Genomic DNA, 22211 nt, shown 5'->3' with positions numbered 1-22211 from the left:
CTAGAAAGCTCTTCTGCACTAAAGCAGAAGTTAGTCCCTGAAGCGAAGATTTTTAATGGGGGTGAAATGTGCAACACCACTGGCTGTTGACTGGAGTTGCCATTAAAGGTCTTGAGCTTTGGGGTTTTGGAATGAGAACTAAACTTGTTATTACCAGTCCCTTGAGGTCTCATTTCCATGCCAGAGAATAGCCTGGTTTTGTGCTGAGTAGCTCATTTCCCTGCATATTCAAGTTTCACCTGTTTTATTTTATCTCGGAGTTATTAATTTTATGACAAGGCTTCTTTTTCTTCTCTTTTTTTTTTTCTGTTCTTAGGGGCTTGTTTATCACCATCCATGACAAAGGTCATATTGCAACAATGCTAAACTCTTGGCCTGAAGAAAATATTAAGGTATGTGGCATGTCGTTTGTGGACTGGGAAATTCCAGAGAGTTGGGTGGAAAATGGGATATTGAATGGAACTGCTTGGCATTATTTACAGAATTGCTATTTAAAAGGACAAGCTAAGAAATATTCCCTTCCTCAGAGAGTTTCCAGGCTAGTAGCTGGACTTCAGAGACTCTGTCACATGTGTGAAAAGGATGGTGAATGCAAGTGTCAAAAACTGGGATCAGATATTCAGGGGAAAAAATGGTGTTGCAAGGGCAGGTTTGGCTTACTCAAAGCAAATTCCATGGCAAATATTGATCTAATCACATCCAGTTGGAGTTCTGTTGACTGGAGGGGGGACCCAAAATGTCTAGCTCTGCCATAGCAGTCAAGAACATCTTTATCAAAGGTAGCAGGACCTTGGGCAATAAAAAGAGTGTGCATGATAATAAATTTGTACGGAACAGAGGTCCTAGCAAACAAGTAAGATAGGTGTTGAAGAATTCTGTGGATAACTCACAACTTGTTAGATGTACCAAAGCTCTTTAAGATATCTCTGTAAACGACTTGCTTGTAGGACTCCTTCCCAAATCCAATGAGTCATGCAGCATCCAGAACACTGGCAACTCTGCAAATAATATTTGATATCCATCAGCTGAAAATATTACTGACACCCCACCCAAAAAGTGATCTAGTGAGAGCTCAGGGCTGGGCAAGTCCCTGGCATTAAATAAAGTCAACATGTAAGACAGGTCTTACCAGTCACCTGCTTCCATCGGTCTGCAAGTACATGTGCCTGGGAATTTCCCTGGCTATTGACAGAGCTTCGGTCCCCTATCAGTCAGCTGTTTCTTCCAGGAACAAAGCTTTGGCAGATGAGAAAGTCTTGCAAGCATTTTCCATTTCTAAGAGGGAAAAAAAAGGAAATTTAACATGTTTCCAGAAAAAGTAATAATTTTCCTACAAGCTTGTCTTTGGAACCATAGAGAACAGATGCAGACTAGATATTTTGTCCTTGCTCTGTCCAAAGATCTCAGTGTTTCCATTTGTTTCTGACTCAGGACTATGACCAGAACTCATTATGGCTAATAGATATGTTTTTGCAGATGGGGAAACTGGCACAGAAAGATTAGAGACTGTTGTTGAAACAGCCTCCTCTGGCACCCAAAACAGACCCTCAGAAGGGCAGTGGTCCATGGAAGAGATTCAGACTATCTGCTTTCCAGGTTTGCCAGACTACAAAGGCAGCTCATTTCATCAGCATCGCTGTTTTGGACCACAGGGTTGCCTGTGTGTTTGTACACAGACTTCTCCATGCCTGAACTGATAGGCACTGGAACACGTGAGATTTTGAGATAAGTAGGGAGGCACCTGGACTGCACGTAAGTCCTTGGAGGGACCCAGTTTTTTGGAAAGGCTGAACACCAACACCAGTAAATCCCATTAAATACGGTGAAGTACCTGGAGACGCTGCCCTGTCTTTTGCTTTGTGGCTCCTTAGAGTTTCGTGGCAACAGCATTTACTGTGGAAATGGGAAATATGGGTTGTAGGCCTGGATCCTCTGCCTGGAAGGGCTGGAAGGGTGCTCTGCTTAGCTTAGCAAAGCCTCAGCCAAGCTCTGGTGTGCCTCAACTCTACCCCTCCCATTGAAGCTGGGCTGCTCTGAAAGAACCAGAGTGCCAGAAGCAGAACAAGAGAAAGAAGCCATTTCTGAGCGTACTCATGTGGACCTGTGGGCTTTTTGTGTCTCTTCCAGGATGGCTAAAGAATCCTGCCGTGAAGAAACATTAGATAAAATGCTAATAGCCCTCATCAGTACCTCCCCTTGCTAATTTTCTCTCTGATTCCTTAATCTTGTACTCTTTTCTGCACGATGGCCCAGACAGAGCAGGGGGAATGCAGAGAATCGTACAGGATAGCGTTGTAGTAGGGTGTCATCCTGGCAGCTATGAGCTCAAAGCACCTCAAAATGAGGATAATCTAGAAACCATGTCTTTTTTTCCAAGATAAGTGTTCTGCTGTGCTAGTTACTGCACTGGCCTTCTGTCCTTCCTTCCCTTCCTTCCTCCCTCCCTATAGAATGCGCACCCTAGGAGTGCACTCAGCATCTAATCCCGATTGGGATTACTGCTATGCAGGGCTGTTCAAGCTCATCCTTCCATGTAGCATTTTCTGTTGGTGCACCCAAGGCATGGTTTCGGTTCATCCTGGCAAGGTTGACCTTGTGCAATCAATACAGAGAACTGAGAATGCCAACAGCAGCACTTGCCTCTCTGCATTGCCTCGGCAACTTGGAGATCAGCACAGTACTCTGGATCACTCTGTTGGACCACATGCCCCCTGCTTAGGCATTGCAAAACTGGGCTAGGTACATACACCAGGTAACTGGTCCAGTTACCCTGTGCTCCAGGGTCATCTCAGTTAACATCAGCTGCCTGAAGACTCAGTAATAATCTCAACTTGTGAGTACTTCTGCAGTGATCAATGAAGAGGGAGATTGGCACCTTCAAAGACAAATACCCCTTTTATCCCCTCCCAAAACAGCTGCTGGAGGGAGGAGATGCACTCTGGAGGTTTCTGTTTCTCCCCATCAGCTATCAAAGAAACTTAGAAACCAGTTAGATGATTGGCTTAAACTACACACCGAACTTTTAGCCAAAGACTTCACTAGAGCCATTGATAAAAATTGTAGCACAGCTGGAAGCAGAAGTTGGGTTCCTAAACTGTTAAACCAGTGCTTCAGTTAGAAGGGTCTGTCCTGCTCAGCCAGAAATTAACAGCCTGTTTGTTGAGTTTTGATCACATGAACATGAGAGATTAAAAACATTGCTTTAATATGCTTGTATATCAGGTACCCACTGAAACTTTGTGCTTTTTTTGTTGTTTTTTACATCCAAAGAGCCACAAACAAATGTGAATCCAGTTTCCCATCTCTGATACAGACAACAATTAATGTCTCCCATGCTGTATTTTCTGTTCTGCTGTATTCTTCAATGTTACCTTGAGGAGCTTTGGTATCTATAGAGTGCAGCACATCTAAGACTGAAGACATTTTCTACCTCTGATGGGTATATTTAAGTGATATCACGAAGTTCTTAGGGTTACCTGAGAACACTCTTTTGTTTGGATGAAAGGGAATCTGTGTTCCAAAGAAATATTTTGATTCATTAGAACTTAATTGTTTTTAAAAACATATTCTCTGCATTGTTAGGATTTTGACTCCTTTTCATAGAATTTGCATCAGTTTCAGGATAAACCTGTAGCAGTGCATGTTCTTGGCCACTTTCCCTATTCGCATTGCTGCCTTCTAGTCCCCATTGCATCCTCTGGCTGTGGTGAAGAAGTGAGCACACACCCAGAAACAGATGGAGCCCACCCAAAAAGAGACTTTCCTATCACTAGCCCTTCACATTGACTCAGAAGGAAAAACAAATAGGAAAATGTTTGAAAATGGAGGTGAATAAATGTGTCACTGCCGTGATTGTGAATTTCCCATGGCAGGGCTCATTCAACTTCTAGCGTAGGGACAGGTGTACAGTCCTTTTAGTTTTAGTAGGTTTTGCATTGAAGGTTCACTTTTAGGAATTTTAATTCCTAGTGACAAGAAACTGGCAACAGCACTAAACCAAATATTCTACATATAGCACAACTATTTGAAAATAACCCCTATTACATATAAGCTGTTACTATTACTATGTGCATTACAACCCTGAAATGTATCATTCTTGAAACTATCAGAGGTTTGTTTGCTAGAGAGCAAAACAGATGTAAAAGGGAGAATAGATGCACATGTCCTCTGTATCTGTTGTTTCTCTTCAGACTTATTCCTGAACTATGTAATTTTATGCAGTTCTGTTCTGCCACTATGAGCAGTGGTTTAGGTTGAGGGGAAAATAGCCTTAGGATGTGTATATAGTTTATGTTGAATAAGAAAGGACACTGAAACAGATGAGTATGATCCTTCCTGAGATAGGAAAGTGCAGCAAGAGATTTATTCTATTCCTAAACAACAAAAAGCAGCTCCATCACAGTGATAAACCAATGAATCTTTATTATCCACCCCCCTCCCCCGCCCTCTCCCCCCGAGGAAGTACATCAGTTGAGATAGGTTCTAATCCTCCATTCTCTTATGTCTCACTAAGGCATGTGTATGTCCTATGTCCTAAGTTTAGCCTTAACTTGGCAGATCAGCAAATAAAGAACTTCTCTGCAGTCTCCTTTGAAATCCAAGCTAGACTGTGCACTGGAGTCCCCCGCAGTCTGATAAACCATTTGATGTGAGCGCTCTGTTCTCTGAAGTGCTGGGACAGTGCTGAAAGTTGAAGTTTATTATTGTATTTGCAGCTTTTCTCCCACAATGGGACTGGACTCCAACATCTTCCTGTTCTTACTGGATTTCAGAACTGCCCCAAAGAGTGCCTGACCCTGGGGACAAAACTGACAAACAGACCAGTTAACCTAAAAGTTATGAGGTTTAGTCAGATCTGCCTAAGCTCTCGATGTACTGTGTGGGTTGAACAGCTCAACTTTAGGCTTCTCATTTGGACAACATTAAGCAGGCTTTTATTTCCTATCTTGTCACAAAGAAATTATACAATAACAAGAAAAACGTAAAATTAAGGATCAAAGATTTTGGTGAGGTAGCACATTGTAGCATTGCTGAACTGCAGAAAGCCACTTGCACAAAGAGTTAAATGGCAATTGCTTAACTCCCAACTTGGGGGAAAGGAAAAGGTCTAATACTAAATACATGGAGGGGGAGCCCCTCCACAGTCCATGCTGCTGCCCGTGCTGGTGGCTTCTGTCTAACTGCCTTGCAGTCAGGGGTACCAGAAGGAAAGGGACACCGTTATGATTAATTTAGTTTTGATTGTCTGATGTTGGTACTCCACAGCTACTCTACAACAGTGGGAAGACATGAGCTTGTTACTAGTTGGAGTCATAGAATCATAGAGTCGTTTAGTTTGGAAAAGACCCTTAGGATCATCAAGTCCAGCCATAGTTCCACAGGTGCAGTTCATAAGCACAAGCACTTTTGTACAGAGCTCTTTTTCCTGAAAAGGAGAGGAAAAATAAAGGCCACATCTCTTGTTCAGCTTCTGGTGATACAGCTGAGGATGCACAAAGAGCCATGCTGGCTGCGTTCTGCTACAAGTGAATTGAAGCACTGGCAAGTGGAGCTGCTCCTCTCCCACACTGTGAGCAGCTACCCATCAGTCATGTTATCTCTGCCCCCAAAAATGAACAGCCCTCTATCACTAACAGCTAATTATCATGGTGTCACATAGAAAGAGCAAATAACCATTGTACAATGGCATTGGTGTGAAGACAATTGAGCTGGTTTTGCTTCTAGAGCCTTGGCAACACCATACAACAGTCTCTTTTGATCCTCCTAGGCTATCGTGGTGACAGATGGAGAGAGGATTCTCGGTTTAGGAGATCTAGGAAGTTATGGCATGGGTATCCCAGTGGGGAAGCTTGCTTTGTACACAGCTTGTGGTGGAGTAAACCCACAACAGTGTCTCCCTGTCCTGCTGGATGTTGGCACAGACAACGAGGTAAGACAGTTTTTCATAAATCTGAGAGGGGGGTGAAAGAATTGAGATTAATGCTTAACCACGGCCAGTTCCCTAAATGTAGAGGCAAAGCCAGAGACATCCAAGATGAGACGATGGCTAGGCCAGCACTGCATGGAAGTGGCCAGGTTTCGTTCCTATTTGATGCTCAAGAAACTTTTGCTTTTATGGGGAACTGAAATAAACACTAAAGATCCTCATGGTCCCCTGGTGAGAAAACTCAGCGTGTTGCCAGTTGGAGCTGAAGGGTCAGCTCCACCTTTCAGCATGGCAAGGTGAGTTGAAAGATTTTGTACAGGAAGTCCCAGATTTATTCTTCCTCTGGTAATTGTGAGAAAACAGACAGATACTCGTGTCTGCATAGAGGTGACTGTATTTCAGAAAATGGAGAATCCCTGGTGGGTGGTTTGGGAATGATTAATTTCAGTGTTTTGTCAGATTGCACACTTTACCGCACATGATAACCAGACGGGAGGACTCCATCTGTTTGCAGATTTTTGCCTTATGACTCTGTCTCAGAAAGGCCAAAGTGCAATGCTTCAGCAATGCCAGAATGGACATCTGTGAGGATGTCTCTTTTAAAATTAATATCCTATAGTTATTTTTGATGGCCTGGGCTTGTCCGTTTTTGTAAAAGATACTTGTGTCTCATTTGACCTCAAGTAAACCAAACACGTTTCTTGAGAGAAATAACAAACCTGGGATATAAGAGCTTTGAGTTTGTGTATGAAGATAGTTGAGTGCCGACATTTTCAGACATGCCGATGCTCACTGGAAATCTAGATTTTCTGCACCTCTTTCACTTAAAAAGAGTGAAAGAAAGCAAAATCAGTGGCCATAGATGACATCTGGGACGAGATTCCCAATTCCCTCTTTGGTTTCTGGTCCAGGATTATTTTATCCCTGGTGGAATATAGAGTGTGTTCATCTCAGCCTGATCATGGTCTTTCTTGAAAAATGGGAACTCAGAGTTTGGACCCTTTGAGGCTAAAGCAGGAATTAAATCTCATTTTCTCACTTCTTGGAATTTCCAGTCAACAGAGCACTGTACTTGACTTTGGTGCCTTCATCTCTTCCTTCTCCATGCTGGTCTGCATACCACTGACTGCTGGCATGCTTTGAGCCCCCCAGCTGGAGCTTCCCTCCAGAGGGACCTGCGTGAAGTGCTTCCCCACCAAGCTTCTGACCGTGCATGACCATCAGCATCCAGGGGGGACACTAAAACCAACGATTTTTAGGCATCTCCAAGAAAAAGGGACTCCCAGAGTCAGTCTTGGGCACTTTTGTTCTGCCCAAGATCAAGGGTAACTTATGTGTGCAGGAACTTCTCTGTGTAGGCAATTTCCACATCTGGGATTAAGATATAGAAGTTGCTGTTTTCCAGCAATATAAACAATATATTCCCTCACAATGTAAATAATTTGCTCATTTATTTAATAGCTTTATCATGTTCATAAACCCAGCTGAACCAAACCCTAAGCACATCCTAGGAGCATCCTGCCCCACAAGTAAACTCATTTATCAGTGCAGAAATAAGACACCTCCTGTAGACACCCATCGCATTCATCTCTGCCTGTCAATATATGTTGAGCCTAGGGTGGCTGTGTTGCTAACACAAGCATCTCAGATAGAATGGAGTAAATATAGCAGTCGTATAATATTTTTAGCAGCAATTCCCAGCTTGTCTTTCTGATAGTCCATAATACTTTGTATACTCTTTCACTGGTCTTTTTTCAAGAGTTTGGCATTTCTTAGCATGCCTATGGGAGAATTTTATACTCCATGAACTAGCCCCAGAGCACATGGTGCTGTAGGGGCAATCAGTGAAGTAATGCCAATGGGTCTGCTCTCTGCTTCATGGCCCTGAAGAGTTAATGTATCAAACTCAGAGGAAAACCTCTTTCATCTTTCCTTCTAAGGAAAAACAGCTGTGTCTGTAAAAACTGAGATAATTTTAGCATACCTGCCAAATTTAGGGCCCATATGGCTTCAGGTCAATAGGTTTGTGATTTCTCGTCCTCTTCTCATGTGGATGATTCAATTCCTGAAATTCGAAGGGAAGCAGAGTTGCTTTGCAGTGATTCACGGAGGTGTTGGCCCACCTGTCTCCTGCCACTGTTTGTCCTGTAATTTTCCCCAAAATATGTGCTGTTTCCATGCTGACCGAGTCCTTTTGAGGTGGCTTAGAGGTCCTGACGTAACACGTGCTGGGTTGGTTGGAGGAATGGCATGCTTTTATAATCCTAGCAGAAGCCAAGAAATAAACTAAACTGTTGTATGAAAATACCTTGCCCTGACGCCTGCAGATAACCGAGGTGAGTGCTAGGTAATTGCACGGCTTGGGAACATTTTGGCATCTGATCACTGGTTCTGGTCAACTTTGGGCTGTCACCTAAAGGCCTAAATGGTCACTTCAAGTTGCTTCAGGTGATCTTCATTGCTCAAAGCACTGTCAGCAGCTTTCATGGTAACTTCAGCGCAAAATTAAGAACTGAGTGAACAGTCAACACTCCCCACACAAGGTCAGTTTTATTCACTAGGAGTGAGGCATCTTGACAGGGAGCCTTTGGTAGAGCTGTCCTGGGGATGCAGAGCTCCATTCCCTACAGCAGTCAAGAAACATTACATCCCTCCAACTTTATTTACACAAAAAGGTAGTCCATAGCTTCTTATGGAAACTCTTTCTGCTCAGGAAGAGCTGTGTGAGCTGGCCTTCACTGCACAGTAAGTAAAATTAATATGACCACAACAGACAAACTTCTTGGGTAGGCTGGGACATAAATCTCCATCCATCCGTGGAAGAGAAGATGTCAACAGAATTGCTTTGTGTCCTAGGCTCTCCTGAATGATCCACTCTATATTGGACTGAAACACAAGAGGGTTCGTGGGAAACAGTACGACGAACTGATTGATGAGTTTATGCAGGCAGTTACCAACAAGTAAGTGGGATTATATACATGGCTCCTCCGGGCTGCTTCCATTTAAGAACAAATGTTGCAACTCGTGAAATAAACATTAGTATCATTGATCATCCAAGCAAAGAAAGGTCATTTAGATGCAAGTCTCCTGGGTGGTCTACAAATGACTCTTTGTGCTTGAGTACTCTGTGTCAAAAATATTTGTCTTCAGAGAACTGAAATGGGACTATTTATAACCATTTCCTGTCCATGTACGCCGCAGGTGTCAAACGTATGCCCTGTGGGCTGTATCTGGCCTCCATCATGCATTTATGAGCCTCATTCAGCACAGGCAGAATCTAAACTTTGGTTTGTTTGCATTTTGTAAAGGAAGTTTCTAACTTTCACCATTGTGAAGGAAATCATCTAACTGGAAATGGCATGTTACTCCACACGGTGATGGCTGTGTGAGTCTGCAGGCTGCCTGTCTATCGCTTTGTTAAAAACAGGAGCTTCCCTGCTGGCACTTAAGTCTGCAGAGTGAGAAGGCCAGGATTATAAGCATTGTCTTTTTAATGGTGGGACAGACCGAGTGCATATTTCCATTCTTACTGACTAGCTGGGATAGAGGGTCTTGGTGTACCAGGGAGTTTGATATGAGAAGACCAGAACCACAGCCTCAGCGTTGTATATGCACCTCTTGCACTGCATTGAGTTCCTCTTTCTGGAAAAAGAACAGAGATTAAAGTCTCCATGACTATCTGGAGAGGTTACCATAAGTGAGAACAACTGTTAAGGAGAAAAAAAATAATATTTGGAAATCCCCAAGCTCCTAAGCAGCTTTTTCTGCTGTTCCTAAAGCAGCAGATGATACAGATAAGGAGTGGCAGAGAGCTGCAGGCTCTGCCTGATGAATAGGCTGCTGCCTGTCGGTATGTTGTAGGGTCTTTCTTCACAGCTGAAGGAGCCAGGTTTGATCTTCCCTCTTTCTGCATCTCCAGCCAGCTCTGTGTGTGTGTGTTCCTGCCTAAAGGGAAGGGAGTGGGTGGTACGTGTGTCATCAGCTCTCAGTTCATCTTGTCTCCCTTGAGGTAGGAGGCATCGTGTCCAGTGTCTAACGACAGCGCATACCCATCCACTGAGACACCTATCTTTACATCAGGTCTGACTGCCCTGCTGGCTATGGGCGGAGGGATGTAGGAAGTAGGGACTGAAATGCTGAGGACCGTTCAGTCACAGCTGATGAACCAAGTTCTGAGAGGGGTGAGTCTGTCATGGAAAATTTCAGCATCTGTTGATGCGGTGGCTCTGCGTAGCACTGTGCTGCACCCTGTGCTTGTGCAATGCTGCTCTTAGGACAGGAGTCTCTCCTTTGCTGTTCAGCAGCATGGTGTAGACATGTCCTGTATGACGGCCAGCCAGTACATCAACCTGCCTGGCTGCAGTCGCCTGCTTGCTGTGTAAAGACACTTGCTAACAGCCAATGCTATAGCCCCTATTTGTGTGAATATGAACACAGGAACACTGCCCTGCCTGTGGGATTAAAAATACCTAAGGATGACTGCAGAGGGGACACTTTTGTGTTTGTGCTCTGGTCTGTACTTCTTTCTATTTGATAAAAAAAGCTTGGCTGAAATGTCAGTTGATTGTAAGGTAGTTTTATGTTAGAAACTTGCGGGTTATCTAGGGGGAAGAAATTCTTGGAAGCTAGAAAACTGGTAAAACACAACTAAAAAATCACAAGAGGCTCTACAAGTAGAAAAGATGTAAGAGTTGTCAGGGTTGACTTGTGGGGGTTTTGTTTGTTTTTATTGTAGTCACTAATTAATCCTTCAAGGAAACTGTCCCACTTCCTTCTGGACGGGAGACCACAGGGGTATTGCAGTGTTGGTGTTGATGGTGGAATGGGAACAATGGAATGAGAATCCCAGTGATGGTCCCAGCCATCACAAATTTGGCTCTGAGATTTATGTTTGTGGTGTTAAATGCAAAGCTCATTGCACCCACTATTCCTGTGATGTCAGTGACAGGGCCAGAAAGACAATTTGCCTTTTCTGTGCTTGCTGCTGGAGAGGAAGGATTGTCTGTTATTTTCATGTTTAGTTTACATGAGCTAATCTCTGCACTGAAGGAGAAGACACCCAGCCATGAAACAATGAACTCTTATCTTGTGAGGAGCTGACGTCATGTCTAATGCTTTCATCCAAGTAGTGGGAATCAAGTTCCTGGGGCCTCCTTTTCTATTTCTCTTAGCCAGGATGAATTGCTTGAACATGGTAAGCTCTCAAAAAGTTGTCTGCAAAGTGGAGCTGGGAAATTCCACTTTGCACTTCTCCATTCACATCTGTAAAGTATTTGGAGATCCTTGAGTGAAAAGAGCTATTACCCTGTATTATCACCCTGACCACCAGCGTTACTTTAAAGTGTTGTTGGAGTGTGATCCTCTGTGAGCTTTGGGCTGGTGAATAATCTTGCTATCAGCCTGGGTTTGGCAAACTTATATGAAACAGATTCATTGGGTCTCAAATTTCCACTGGAATGATTGGATGCAAACCAGTAGGAGCTCTCGCTCCTTTCTGTTACGAAAGGAAGCAGAAACCATTCATAAGGTCAAGAACACGCTGCTTTATTGTAGCCTGCTTCCACATATGAGGAAACCTGTGAGTACGAACTGCTGTGATCTTTGATCGGCTTTGGGTTCTTATGCAAGTCTGTAATGTCACATGCAAATTTAGTTATTTGGGGAGGAACCTTTTGGGTTGTCATCAATCTCTTGCAGTTTGGGGGTTTCCTTTTCAGCTCAATGTCTATGCAGAAATTCTGTCTGCTTCCTGAGGGTACTCAACTTCTCATGGAAACCGTTTGTCAGTTCCTCTGCAGTAGTACCCCCACCCTGTCAAATCACTGCTGGCTCACAGGACATTTGTCACTGAAGTGGAATGTGTCAGAGCCCACAAGAAAGCCAGGAGAGTGAAGATTTACTCTTCTAATGGAATAATAATATCAAACAGATGTCAAACTTTTATAGCTGGAGACCACTACAGTCGGCAGAAGGGCTCCTGGTCTCATAACAGCCATCTCATAATGAAATGAAGGGTGTGTCAGAGGCTTCAGAGTTAGCACTTAGAGTATTTTGAAATAACATGTGACTTCTGGGCAATTTTAGAAAGAAAAGCCCCTCCTGAAACACCTGGATAAATTTCTGCGTTTTCCTGTTGCCTAAACCTCCGTTCATTACTCTTTCACCTAAAACACAATGACCGAGCTCTTTAACAAGATCTCCAAACCATACCTTTTTCTCCTCTTGGGAGGCAACTACACGCAAAATTTGTCCCGTTGAGCCTAGCCTATGACTGAATGAAGCAGCCTGATAAATTGCTGTTTTCTCACAATGAGTAACATGCTTTGTATGGGAAAATACACTGCTTCAGGTTTCCCTCTCCTCAGTTACCATGGCAAAGGGCAAGTCTTATTCTTGAACTGGTACATTTTTGTAGGCTGGAATAAATATTCAGCTAAAGTGTCCAAGGATCATAACTGGAGTAACCCACAGACTTTCTGGAGCTTGCCTGTATGAGCACGTTAAGGTCAAAATCAAAATGCAATGGGAGATGAGTTGTGCTGAGGTATGTTCTCTGGACTCTGCAGAGCATCAGCCTCGCCTCTATGGTAACAATATTCTTTAACCTTCAGATTCTCTTTCAAAGCAAACTACCACTGGAAATTTTTCTCCTTCTCCTCCTAAACTGGTATAGAAATGGGAGACCAGTTCCTTGTCTGTCTTATTCCATTCACTGCTCCTGTAGTTTCATCACAGAGTGTGGCATGGTGTCTCCAAGTGACCAGAGGATGGACAGAGGCTGGAGCCTGGGGCTGTGTTGAATGCTGGCCTCAGTCGCTTGCTGGCAGATACTGAGCATACATCCTGAGACTCTGCGAGAGGCACCTCCACATGCCAGCAAACCATGTCGCAGAAGCCTCATTAAACTGTCATAACTTCACTCCCCTTTCCTTTCTCATCAGTGCTTATTAACAGGGTGACCAGGGAAACAGAAATTTTCTGTCAGCCTCTGCTATATGACAGAGCACAGAAGACATCAGGAGATGAAGCACTCAGTTTCTCAAAATGGGAGAAGAAGGAAAGTAGCTCTGCTGAGTTTGTTTTTCTGTGTGCTTGTTTTATACGTGATTTCTCTTTGCCTAATCCTTTCCCAGTAGTTTTACCCACAGCCATACTAGTCAGGTCCCATGTGCTCTCCAACAAGCAGAGTCTGCTCTCCAGCAAGCTGCCTCTGTTTCAGCTGTTCTCTGGGGTCGTGGATCACAAATTCACCAGTACTTTTCAGAAACTAAATCACCAGTACAGGTGCTCATCTGTTATTTATTCAGATGCCCTAGTTAGTTATTCAGATGCCCTAGTTAACTTGGCTAATTGATCCTGAAAGACTAGACTTGAGTCTCTAGGCACCACTGGCCTCCACAAAGCCCTCGCGTAATACTGCTAACACCTGAAGTCCCTCAGCATCTGTGTGTCTGCCAGGAGATCTGCACAGCATCGCCAGCGCTCTAGCAGGGCTGATGGCATAGACGTTGCAACTCCAGCCTCCTTGGGAATACAAAGTGGATATTCTCCTTGCCCATCTGCCCCAAAAGCCATGGCCAGCGGGACTCTGACACCCTCCAGAAACGAGAAGTGATGGTGATGGGAAGAGCCACCCCTGCTGTCCAGTATCCTGGCTTGATGTGGGGTGAGCTCATCAGCCAGCTCCTACAATCTGTGTTTAGCCACTGGATGCTATTTAGAGTCAAAGAACAATATTTAGGTTTTATTACCTTGATTTTCTGCTACTGAGGAATGATTGAGCTCCAGATGTGCTGCTACAGGATCTCTGTAGTAATGGACTTTTATTACCTTGCCTTCAAATCCTTTGGGATAACGCATTTACAGATGTCAAAAAGCCCTCTGCCCAAGGCTTTCTGCCTGTGCTTTCCACCTGAGCCAGATTTACCACAGCTGGTTTAGAAAGATGTAGCTGGAGAAGATCTGTTTGGGTGGGAGGCAGGTGGTGAGAGTCCATTCCTTCTTTTCTGTCCGAGGCTAGCTCAAGGCTACATCTGAGGATCAGCACTAGCACAGTTGCATCTCCTGCTCCCAAGAAGCCTTGTACCTCCAGCTGTTCCTCAGACCCACAGCAAGGAGTAGGATGTCATTTTGCATAAAAACACAAGAATGGCCAAGGCAGCCATTGGTGCTGGTCTTACTGCTTGGAAGCCATGAGACATGCTCCACAAAAGGTCAGTTGTTTTTGGGGAGTGCTGGTTTTGCTTATGTAAGGACTATAATGAAGGCTGACCATGATTTTTCAATATTTTTTTTCCCAAGAGCTTTGTGATGGATCTTGGCTTGATCTTTCCCCCTATCCTGTCTCTAACAGTAGCTCATAGCAGATGCCTTTGCATACAGCTAGGAACAAGCAGCAAACAATCTTTGGCATACAACACATTGCAGTAATCTGAGATTCAGGGATTTCCTGCTATCTTTGTGCTTCAAGGGTCACTTTCATTTAGCACTCACTGAATCCGTGGCAGGCTCTATGCCTCAGAGTGGGGTGGCTGTGTTTATGTTGGCAGAAACCAAGGAAGACTCTTACCCAACGTTAGACATAGTCTGCAGTGTAAGAATACGGTGAGGCAGGCAGCAGTCCCAGTTGGGTTCATGACGCAGCTCCCTAGCATGGGATTTCTAAACCCGCTGAATTTTATATTGACTGTAACATAAAAGGCTACAAGTTTTTGCAAAACTCCCATCTGTTGGCTCAACCAAATGTTTTAGCATAAAAGCAATTGCATTTTTATCTCACTCATGACAACGACCATCATAACTATTACATCTGCTGTAACCGTCATGACTTCTGTTGCGGATCCTGGGTCCAGCTTTCACCATGCTATGATTATCTGACAATCAATGAACCTTACCCATGACATTTCCATTTCAAAACAAAGTAACAGATATGGTCATGTTTTCTACCATATCTCTTCATCTCTTCTTTTAATACTAGTAGAACTGTTTAATGAGTGGCATACATAATGCTATTAAATCACATCACAGTACTAAGCAAGGCTTTGAAGGGTTTTTTCAGTGATTTCAGAACTGGAAGGTCAACTTTTATTTTAATTTACCAAAATTTTAGTTTTCATTCTCAGTTTTTTGAGGAAAAACTTGCCTTCCTCTTAGCTATGTGGAAGTATTAAACATTAAAGCCTTCTTCTGATGTTAAGTCTCTGCAGCCTGTAAGCAAACAAATATTGCAAGCTCTCCCTGCAAGCAACAGAGTGCTCGCCCAGCCCTGTGCCTCCTACTAGAAAACTCATCTCACTGTTGTCTCTTTACCCATCTGGATTTCCTCTTCTTGGCCAGAAACACATACAAATATGCAAACAGTGCAATCCTGACATGAGATTTCCCAGACGTGAATGACAGTAGAAAAGCCTTAGCCTTCTAGGACATACTTACGCTTTTGTGTAACCTGCTTACTGCAAAGAGCCCAACAACCACACCAGAGCTGCCATCAAGGGGCTATCGGCAGACTGAGAGGTGTGAAGGAGTTGGGTCCCCAGTAACAAGAGTGAGCCTGGGCTTCACACCCTTTTTATGTGAGATGAACAAAGGTACTTTTTTCCCCTAAGCCTCTTCTTAGCATGGTACCAGTGTTGGCTTATTTAAGGTTGCTGGTTCTGTCTCTATTTCTAATGTAGACAAAAGCATATCTTGTTCTGTGCCTGGAGTCAACCTTGGTGTCCGATGGGACAACAGTCTAGTTTTCTTTCACTTTTGTTTGTGAAAACTCAATTTGCAAAGACTTATGGGAACAACTTGCCTTTTCTCTCTCTGAATGCCCCAGCTAGCCCCATTTCTGCCTGCCTGAAGCACACTTGGGCAGGACCCTGTCACGCTGCAGAGGCACAGAGATGCTTCCACTTCATACACAAGTAAACAAGAGAGACCAGAGCCCATTTTCCGGTCGTAAGACCAATGGCAATGTGGTCACTGCCCATATCCTTACACTCACACTCAGCCTTTTGCATACTGCTGAGATCTCTTACTGCTATAAAACCACAGGCAAATGATCTCTTGAGGTGGTACCTGACCAAACTGACCCTTAAACTGTGGTTGGGAATTGTGTGGCAGAGTACTGCTGGTGTGACCAAAAGCCTGCCAAGGATCATGCTAACCATTTCACAGCAAGAATGGCCTCAGGACACTGGCCAGACTCTGGTGCTACTGGTGTTTAACTCGCTAGAGTGGACTTTAGTTTTCCAATCCTGAATGCTGCTCACTTGCCAAGCCTGATTTTAGTCTAATGACGGACTCCTTTACTGAACAGTTCATTTTTCTTAGAAATCAGAACTTTGGTTGCTGGTATATCAAGCAGCACTAACATAGTCTCAAGGTCAAGGGCAGGGACAATATTGCTCTTCTCTGCCTGGTTTTATCTGACTATGAGTAGGAGTTGCAGTGCATCAAAGCAGACTCCTTATGTAATGGATGACTGAAGACAGGGCTATAAAATGCTAAATGCAGACAGGGACTGGAACCTCCTGCCTGGGATTCTTTCCATAAAGGAGCTGGGCCTTCTTACAGATTTATTTTTTTTTCATACATACGTAGGAATGTTTTTTACTCCCTGCTCATGGTGAACAAAAATGCCCTTTTGGTACTGGTCAGCAAAGGCACTGCACAGCTCTTCAGGCCTCTCTTGATGTTCTGGCTTGTGCAGTTTTGTTCAGATGCTTCTCAGATGGTAACTGCTGCCTCATGAATTTTTTCCTCTCTGACCAGTGGCTTATAATGAGGCTGGGTAGACTTGAAGAGGTACCTACAAATGAAGATGAAAGAACCAAGTTGTATAATGAGATTGTTCAGGCCATTGAGCTGGGTAGACTTGAAGAGGTACCTACAAATTAAGATGAAAGAACCAAGTTGTATAATGGATTGTTCAGGCCATTGAAAAGTTTCTTGAATAAAGAAGCTAAAAGCAATGTCATCAGGAGAACATCTGCCTCCCACTTCTGGGAGTCACGTTCTTTTGTTCCACACTTCGTGCTCATCCAAGAGAGATGTGTACCATCCTCTACAGGGGATACAGACTTTACTATCAGCATCTTTCTATTAACATAGCCCAGAGACTCAGTGTGGCTCTAGGTTGACAGTAACATCACGAGAACAACAATACAGAGATAAGCAAAGCATGAATCCTACACTTGTTTGTTTTCCAGGAAACAGAATAATTTCTTAATAAAGATTTTTGGGTAGTAATTTTGACAACAGACTTGTGCTATTTTATGTGTTTAGCTCCTAGAGTCGTCCTTCCTTAGAGCAACAGTCTTATACCGTTATTTTTATCAATAGTATATTATTTAATTAAAAATTTTGTTTGTGCAAAATTTGCTAGGCAAGGTCTGGAGATCAGACTAAAATGAGTGTATGAGACCATTCTGTAAAGCTATTTTTAGTGAGGCTATTTTTACAAGAAGGTTTTTGCAAGGTATGGGAGAGAAAGCCAGACTTTGGGTCATAATTATGGCACAAAACCCCCAAATATGTAAACTAATGAGACAGCAATGTAGTCTCTGTCATGAAAGACAAGTGATTTTTTTTTTATGAGGAAGAACTGACAAAGTACATCCTTTTGTTTCTAACTCTGTGAAAGGGCTGAATTGATTCCAGAGATGGTAGAGAACAGAGTCCCCAGATGATGGTTTGGCAGCCAACAATGAACCAGGACATGTGGTGATGGTATTAAATAATGACGCTTGTAGTGTCACCAGTTACAAGACAGAAGTGAAGAACTGGTTTTAGAGAGAAATTAGATTCTGTGTTTTATCTGAAACCACACAGAGCCTCCAGCAAAAGATATGAGAGTTTGCACCTGACATTAACTCACCCTACAACAAACCAGTAATGCAGAGTTTGGCTTGTAACTCCAAAAGGTCTTGTTTTTGCTGAAAAGTGTATGTGTTGTGGTGGTTGAGAGGGCATTGGTGTTAGCATATAAACCTGGATAATATTTAGCAACCATAAAAGACTTTGTTGTTGCAGTGTCTCTGCATTTCTATCCAGGATGTCTGAATTCTTTCAAAACCTCCTCTGTCAGAGAGGTACAGAAATGAACTGTCCCAGCATCCTCTTCCACAGCCTGCAAATGTGAGAATTACTCATGCTAAGGAGAAAGCTCCAGTTCCACAAGGAGACACAACACTGAAGAGATTCCAAGAAATGCACACTTCAGTGTGCCCAAGAGGAATGGGAACAGCTCTGGATCCAAAATCAGGTCAAAACCAAAAACCTTCCTTTTTTGAAAGAGGGGGAAAGAAGCGGGGAATGGAAGAAACCGAACTGGTGTTTGGCATTTCCTCTGTTTCAATGTACCTTGTCAGTCTGAAATCCTGATAGTCTACATGTGAGCTTTCCTTTTGGGCAATTAGATCCTGGGTGTTTAACTACTAATGTCCCAGATGCCAAAAAGATGACCGAGTGCTCTAGAGAAGATGAGTCACTGACAGTCAGGATGACATTACTGGAGGGAGCCAACCTTAGCTGGCCATGCCGTTCCTGGACTGGAAAACGTTCAGTCCTGATGTGACCTGCTGCTTTTGGCCTCAAACTCTCCTTCAGGCTCTGAGATGAAAGTTAGGAGCTGAGTCACATGGAGTGGTAGAAGCATGGAAGAATCTATGAGAACTGGCAACAAGCCAAGCAGACTGACCTCAGGAGCCTCTTCTTACCACAGCAGTTTGCAGGATCTCTCTGCAGGGCCACCTGCAATTGAAGCCACAAATTTAAGGATCTTTAAATACTTCATAGGGGATCTTCAGAAATCCATGTTCAAATACTCCCTTTTCAATCGCTTTTTCTAAAAAGAGGCATCCTGCACCTATAGACAGCAAGCATGGTGTAAGTGCTTCGATGTGTACTAACTGGGACTGCATTCATATCAGATCTTACAGGTTAAACAGAGAAAAATTTCTTAGCTGCTTAGACAAAAGCATACGTCACTAAAAATTAGTCTCCAACAAGAAATTGTTAATTTTGTTTTTAATGGAAACTATGTTTCCAATGAAACACAATAATTGTACGAAATCAGTTTTGTCAAAAAGACAGTTTTCATTTTAAAAATGTTATGATGGGGGGAGACTGGCCAGTGTATTTCATTCCATCCCGAAGTATTTCCGTGTACCCTGATAGGGGACCACTTGAATACCGGACACAAGGGATGGAGCAGGGCAATTTCTATAGAGAAGATCAACAATTGAAATTGCAGTCTTTGAAGGACAGCAGAACATTGTAGTTGAAAGGTTGATAAGCTAGTGACTTAGGGTACGTGACATATAGAATCATAGAATCATAGAATGGTTTGGGTTGGAAAGGACCTTAAAGATCATTGAGTTCCAACCCCCTGCCATGGGCAGGGACACCCTCCCACTAGCCCAGGTTGCTCAAAGCCTCATCCAGCCTGGCCTTGAACCCCTCCAGGGATGGGGCATCCACAGCTTCTCTGGGCAACCTGGGCCAGTGCCTCAGCACCCTCACAGGAAAAAATTTCTTCCTAATGTCTAGTTAAGATCTTTCTAAACAGCTGTGCTGATTAGATAACATTAGATTATCTCTTCTAATTACACATATAAATTTAAGTTGGTCATCTTAGACTGTCTTCACAGAGACTGTGGAGAAAGAGGCGTCTCCAGAGATGTTATCTACTTCCATTTTCCACTTAAACAAGTTCAAAGAAGTTGCTATTGGACAGGCCTCTTTATTTCCATTGTCTGAGAAGGCAGCCAGAGTTCTCTAGCTGGGCATTACATAGACAAATCTTAGACATGTAAAGATAGTGGAATAAATCCCATTCTGTGTTGGGTTTGTTGGCTAAATTCCAGTACAAGTAGCACCTCTCTGACCACCCATTCCCTTTGCAGTAACAACTGTTCTCCACTTTCTCTCCTAAGCTAGATTTTTTTTTTTGTTTTTAGGATAGTTGCATATTAAAGCACTTCTGTGCTCCAGCCCCAAGTTGGCTACGTTTTACCTTTGTATGACACCCAAATACTTTGTAAGAACACTTTGAATTCCATTGGGATGAAACAGGTTGCACAAATCTTGAGTTACTGTGCTGTGGAGGAAGGACAGTAGACTGACTCATTGTGCTGATACTCGCAAGGATGTTATTGCGAATGGTCCCAGAAGTTGTTTTGTTCATACTCCTTGCTAAGTTTATTCGTAGGCTGACCAGGTCATCTTAAGATGGAGCATTGCATGCAGCCACCAAAGTACCATTAGGAAAGAGCAGTAAGCATTAACTGGTGGATTTCTAAGATGGCTCAGTAAGTCAGATGACTAAATTGTGTTTAATTTCAGTGACTTTGATCAGTGTAAGTTCTTAAAGTCTTCTCAAAACCCCAGTAAGGTGGGTAGTCCTTCATGGTTAGGATCATCATCCTGAGATTCCTATCTTTAACTGTGAGTCTGAAATATTTGTTTCTTACATTTAAACCATTCAGTCTTAGGGTCTTGCCATGACCAATTTGTGGTCTTTCTTAATGAAAACTTTATTTCTCACATTTTTCAAAAGTTCACACAGGCTCAAAAATGTGGTTTGTACCTTAAAAAGCTCAGTGGACATATTCCAAAGAAAAACAAAACAATCTTAAAAAAATAGCTCGGTGAAAAGAGTTTGCATTCCAGCGCTGTCCTGTCATACCGAGGGGCAGGAAGAGAAATGAAGTGTTTATGGGTGTCCATACCTTCCTTGTGCTCTGCTTAATGAAAAATAGTCAAAGACAAAAATAGAATTAACTGTGCACTGTCTCATGCTGCAGACTGGGAATATGAATTGAGGAAAGAATTCTGTACTCAAAAGAGAAAAATATATGTTCAGGTTAATACACTTGTAAATTTGACTCTGTAGTCAGGGAAACCCACCCACCTCCCCCTATGCTCCTTGGAGAGCTGGTCAGACATACATTAATGCTGGCTGAGATCACTGGCTTTATTAAGCAAGTCGGTAATGTTATTTCCTCGGTGATACAAATAAATAATAAGACTGGTGTACGAGAAATAGTTTCTATAGCAACTGAAGTTGCTTAAAGATTTGCTAATTCTTTGCTGCAAGATGTCAGCAGATGTTCTGGGTGGTGTGTCATCTCCCTCTTAGCCATGTTTTCCTTACACATCCAAACAATGGATAAGAGGATCGTCCATTAGAAAACTGATTTTCACAGGCACTTTTTGGACTGTTTATTTGCACAAATTTCTTGGATATCCACAATGTTAGTTTTGACTTCCAAGACTTTACAGAGAGTAGGAGACTTTGGAAGCTCCATCTATTGCTTTTCAGAGTGTTGCTCAGCATTTCAGAAGAAATTTTGATACTGGATGTCTCCTTGATATCTGCCAGAATCTGCAGTGGGGAGGCCTAAAGTGCATAAGCAGTCTGTCCCTCAAATACTCGATGTAACTCTTAGTTAGCAACACACTGGGGACAATTTAAGAGCATCTTATAAAAAAGAAATGCAGAATTTCAATAGACTGCAGTTGCTGTTGAGACATGTAATGTGGCCTCTCATATGGGGTACAGGAAAGAATTTGTCCTGTTCAAAGTCACAAAATCAATGGGAGTAGTTGTCCAGTCCCTTTTCTAGGGCTTTTTTTCCCCATTGAAGTCTTGCAAGCTGGAATTTCCCCACCTGAGCATCTAGATCTTGCTGAATTTCAAACCCTATTGGTCCCCTGGAAAATCCACACCTAAACCTCCGTGCTCAGGGTGAGAGTTGTGGTGCAGTGGGATATTGCACAGGGATCTTTTGTTGCTCCTTTCAGCACAGTAAACAAGACAAGAAGTTACTGCCTTTCTGGCCAGTATGACCAGTCATGCTTGCCTACCTAGAGAGGGCTCACCGGACTCTGACATTGCAGAGTGCGGAGTAAGTATACTTGAAAGCAATTTTTAACCCCTCTGCACTGTATTTTCTTTCAGGAGAGGAGGGGGGTCACATACAATGAGGACTGGGCGTGGTAGTACATCTCTGATGGTACACAGGTAGTAGAAAAGTACCTAGATGTCATGAGATAGATAGAAGATGCCCTCAGTCACTGGATTCAACATTAGCGGGGAAGAAAACCACCTGCCATGACATGTCCTCCCTTGTGGGTGTGCCACATCCATTCCCAGCATCACCAAAGAAGAAGCTGAAGAGAGCTGAAAGGTGCCCAGAAGAAAGGAAACAGCTGGCATGGAGCTGTGCTGTATGCAGGCAGGGATCTCTGCATACGTGGCTGTCCAAGGTGGCCATGCCCTGTTCTGCTGCTCTCT

General features: G+C 43.2%; 1 protein-coding gene across 1 annotated transcript in view; it reads left to right on the top strand.

The window, feature by feature from the left end:
* Window positions 1-316: 316 nt before the first annotated feature.
* The window catches only part of ME3 (malic enzyme 3, NADP(+)-dependent, mitochondrial), a gene marked incomplete at its 5' end in the record, with an annotated part of 41186 nt that continues 19291 nt past the window's right edge, over window positions 317-22211 (top strand). Inside the window, 3 exons of the mRNA XM_010076934.1 lie at window positions 317-392; window positions 5768-5929; window positions 8783-8886. Of these exons, the coding sequence (XP_010075236.1) occupies window positions 317-392; window positions 5768-5929; window positions 8783-8886 (342 nt within the window). The remainder of the gene's footprint in view (window positions 393-5767; window positions 5930-8782; window positions 8887-22211) is intronic.

The sequence above is a fragment of the Pterocles gutturalis genome, unplaced genomic scaffold (assembly GCF_000699245.1).
Source record: "Pterocles gutturalis isolate BGI_N339 unplaced genomic scaffold, ASM69924v1 scaffold10838, whole genome shotgun sequence".
Lineage (NCBI taxonomy): Eukaryota > Metazoa > Chordata > Aves > Pterocliformes > Pteroclidae > Pterocles > Pterocles gutturalis.
The sequence above is the reverse complement of the archived record's forward strand: the minus strand, read 5'-3'. Positions and strand labels throughout refer to the sequence as shown.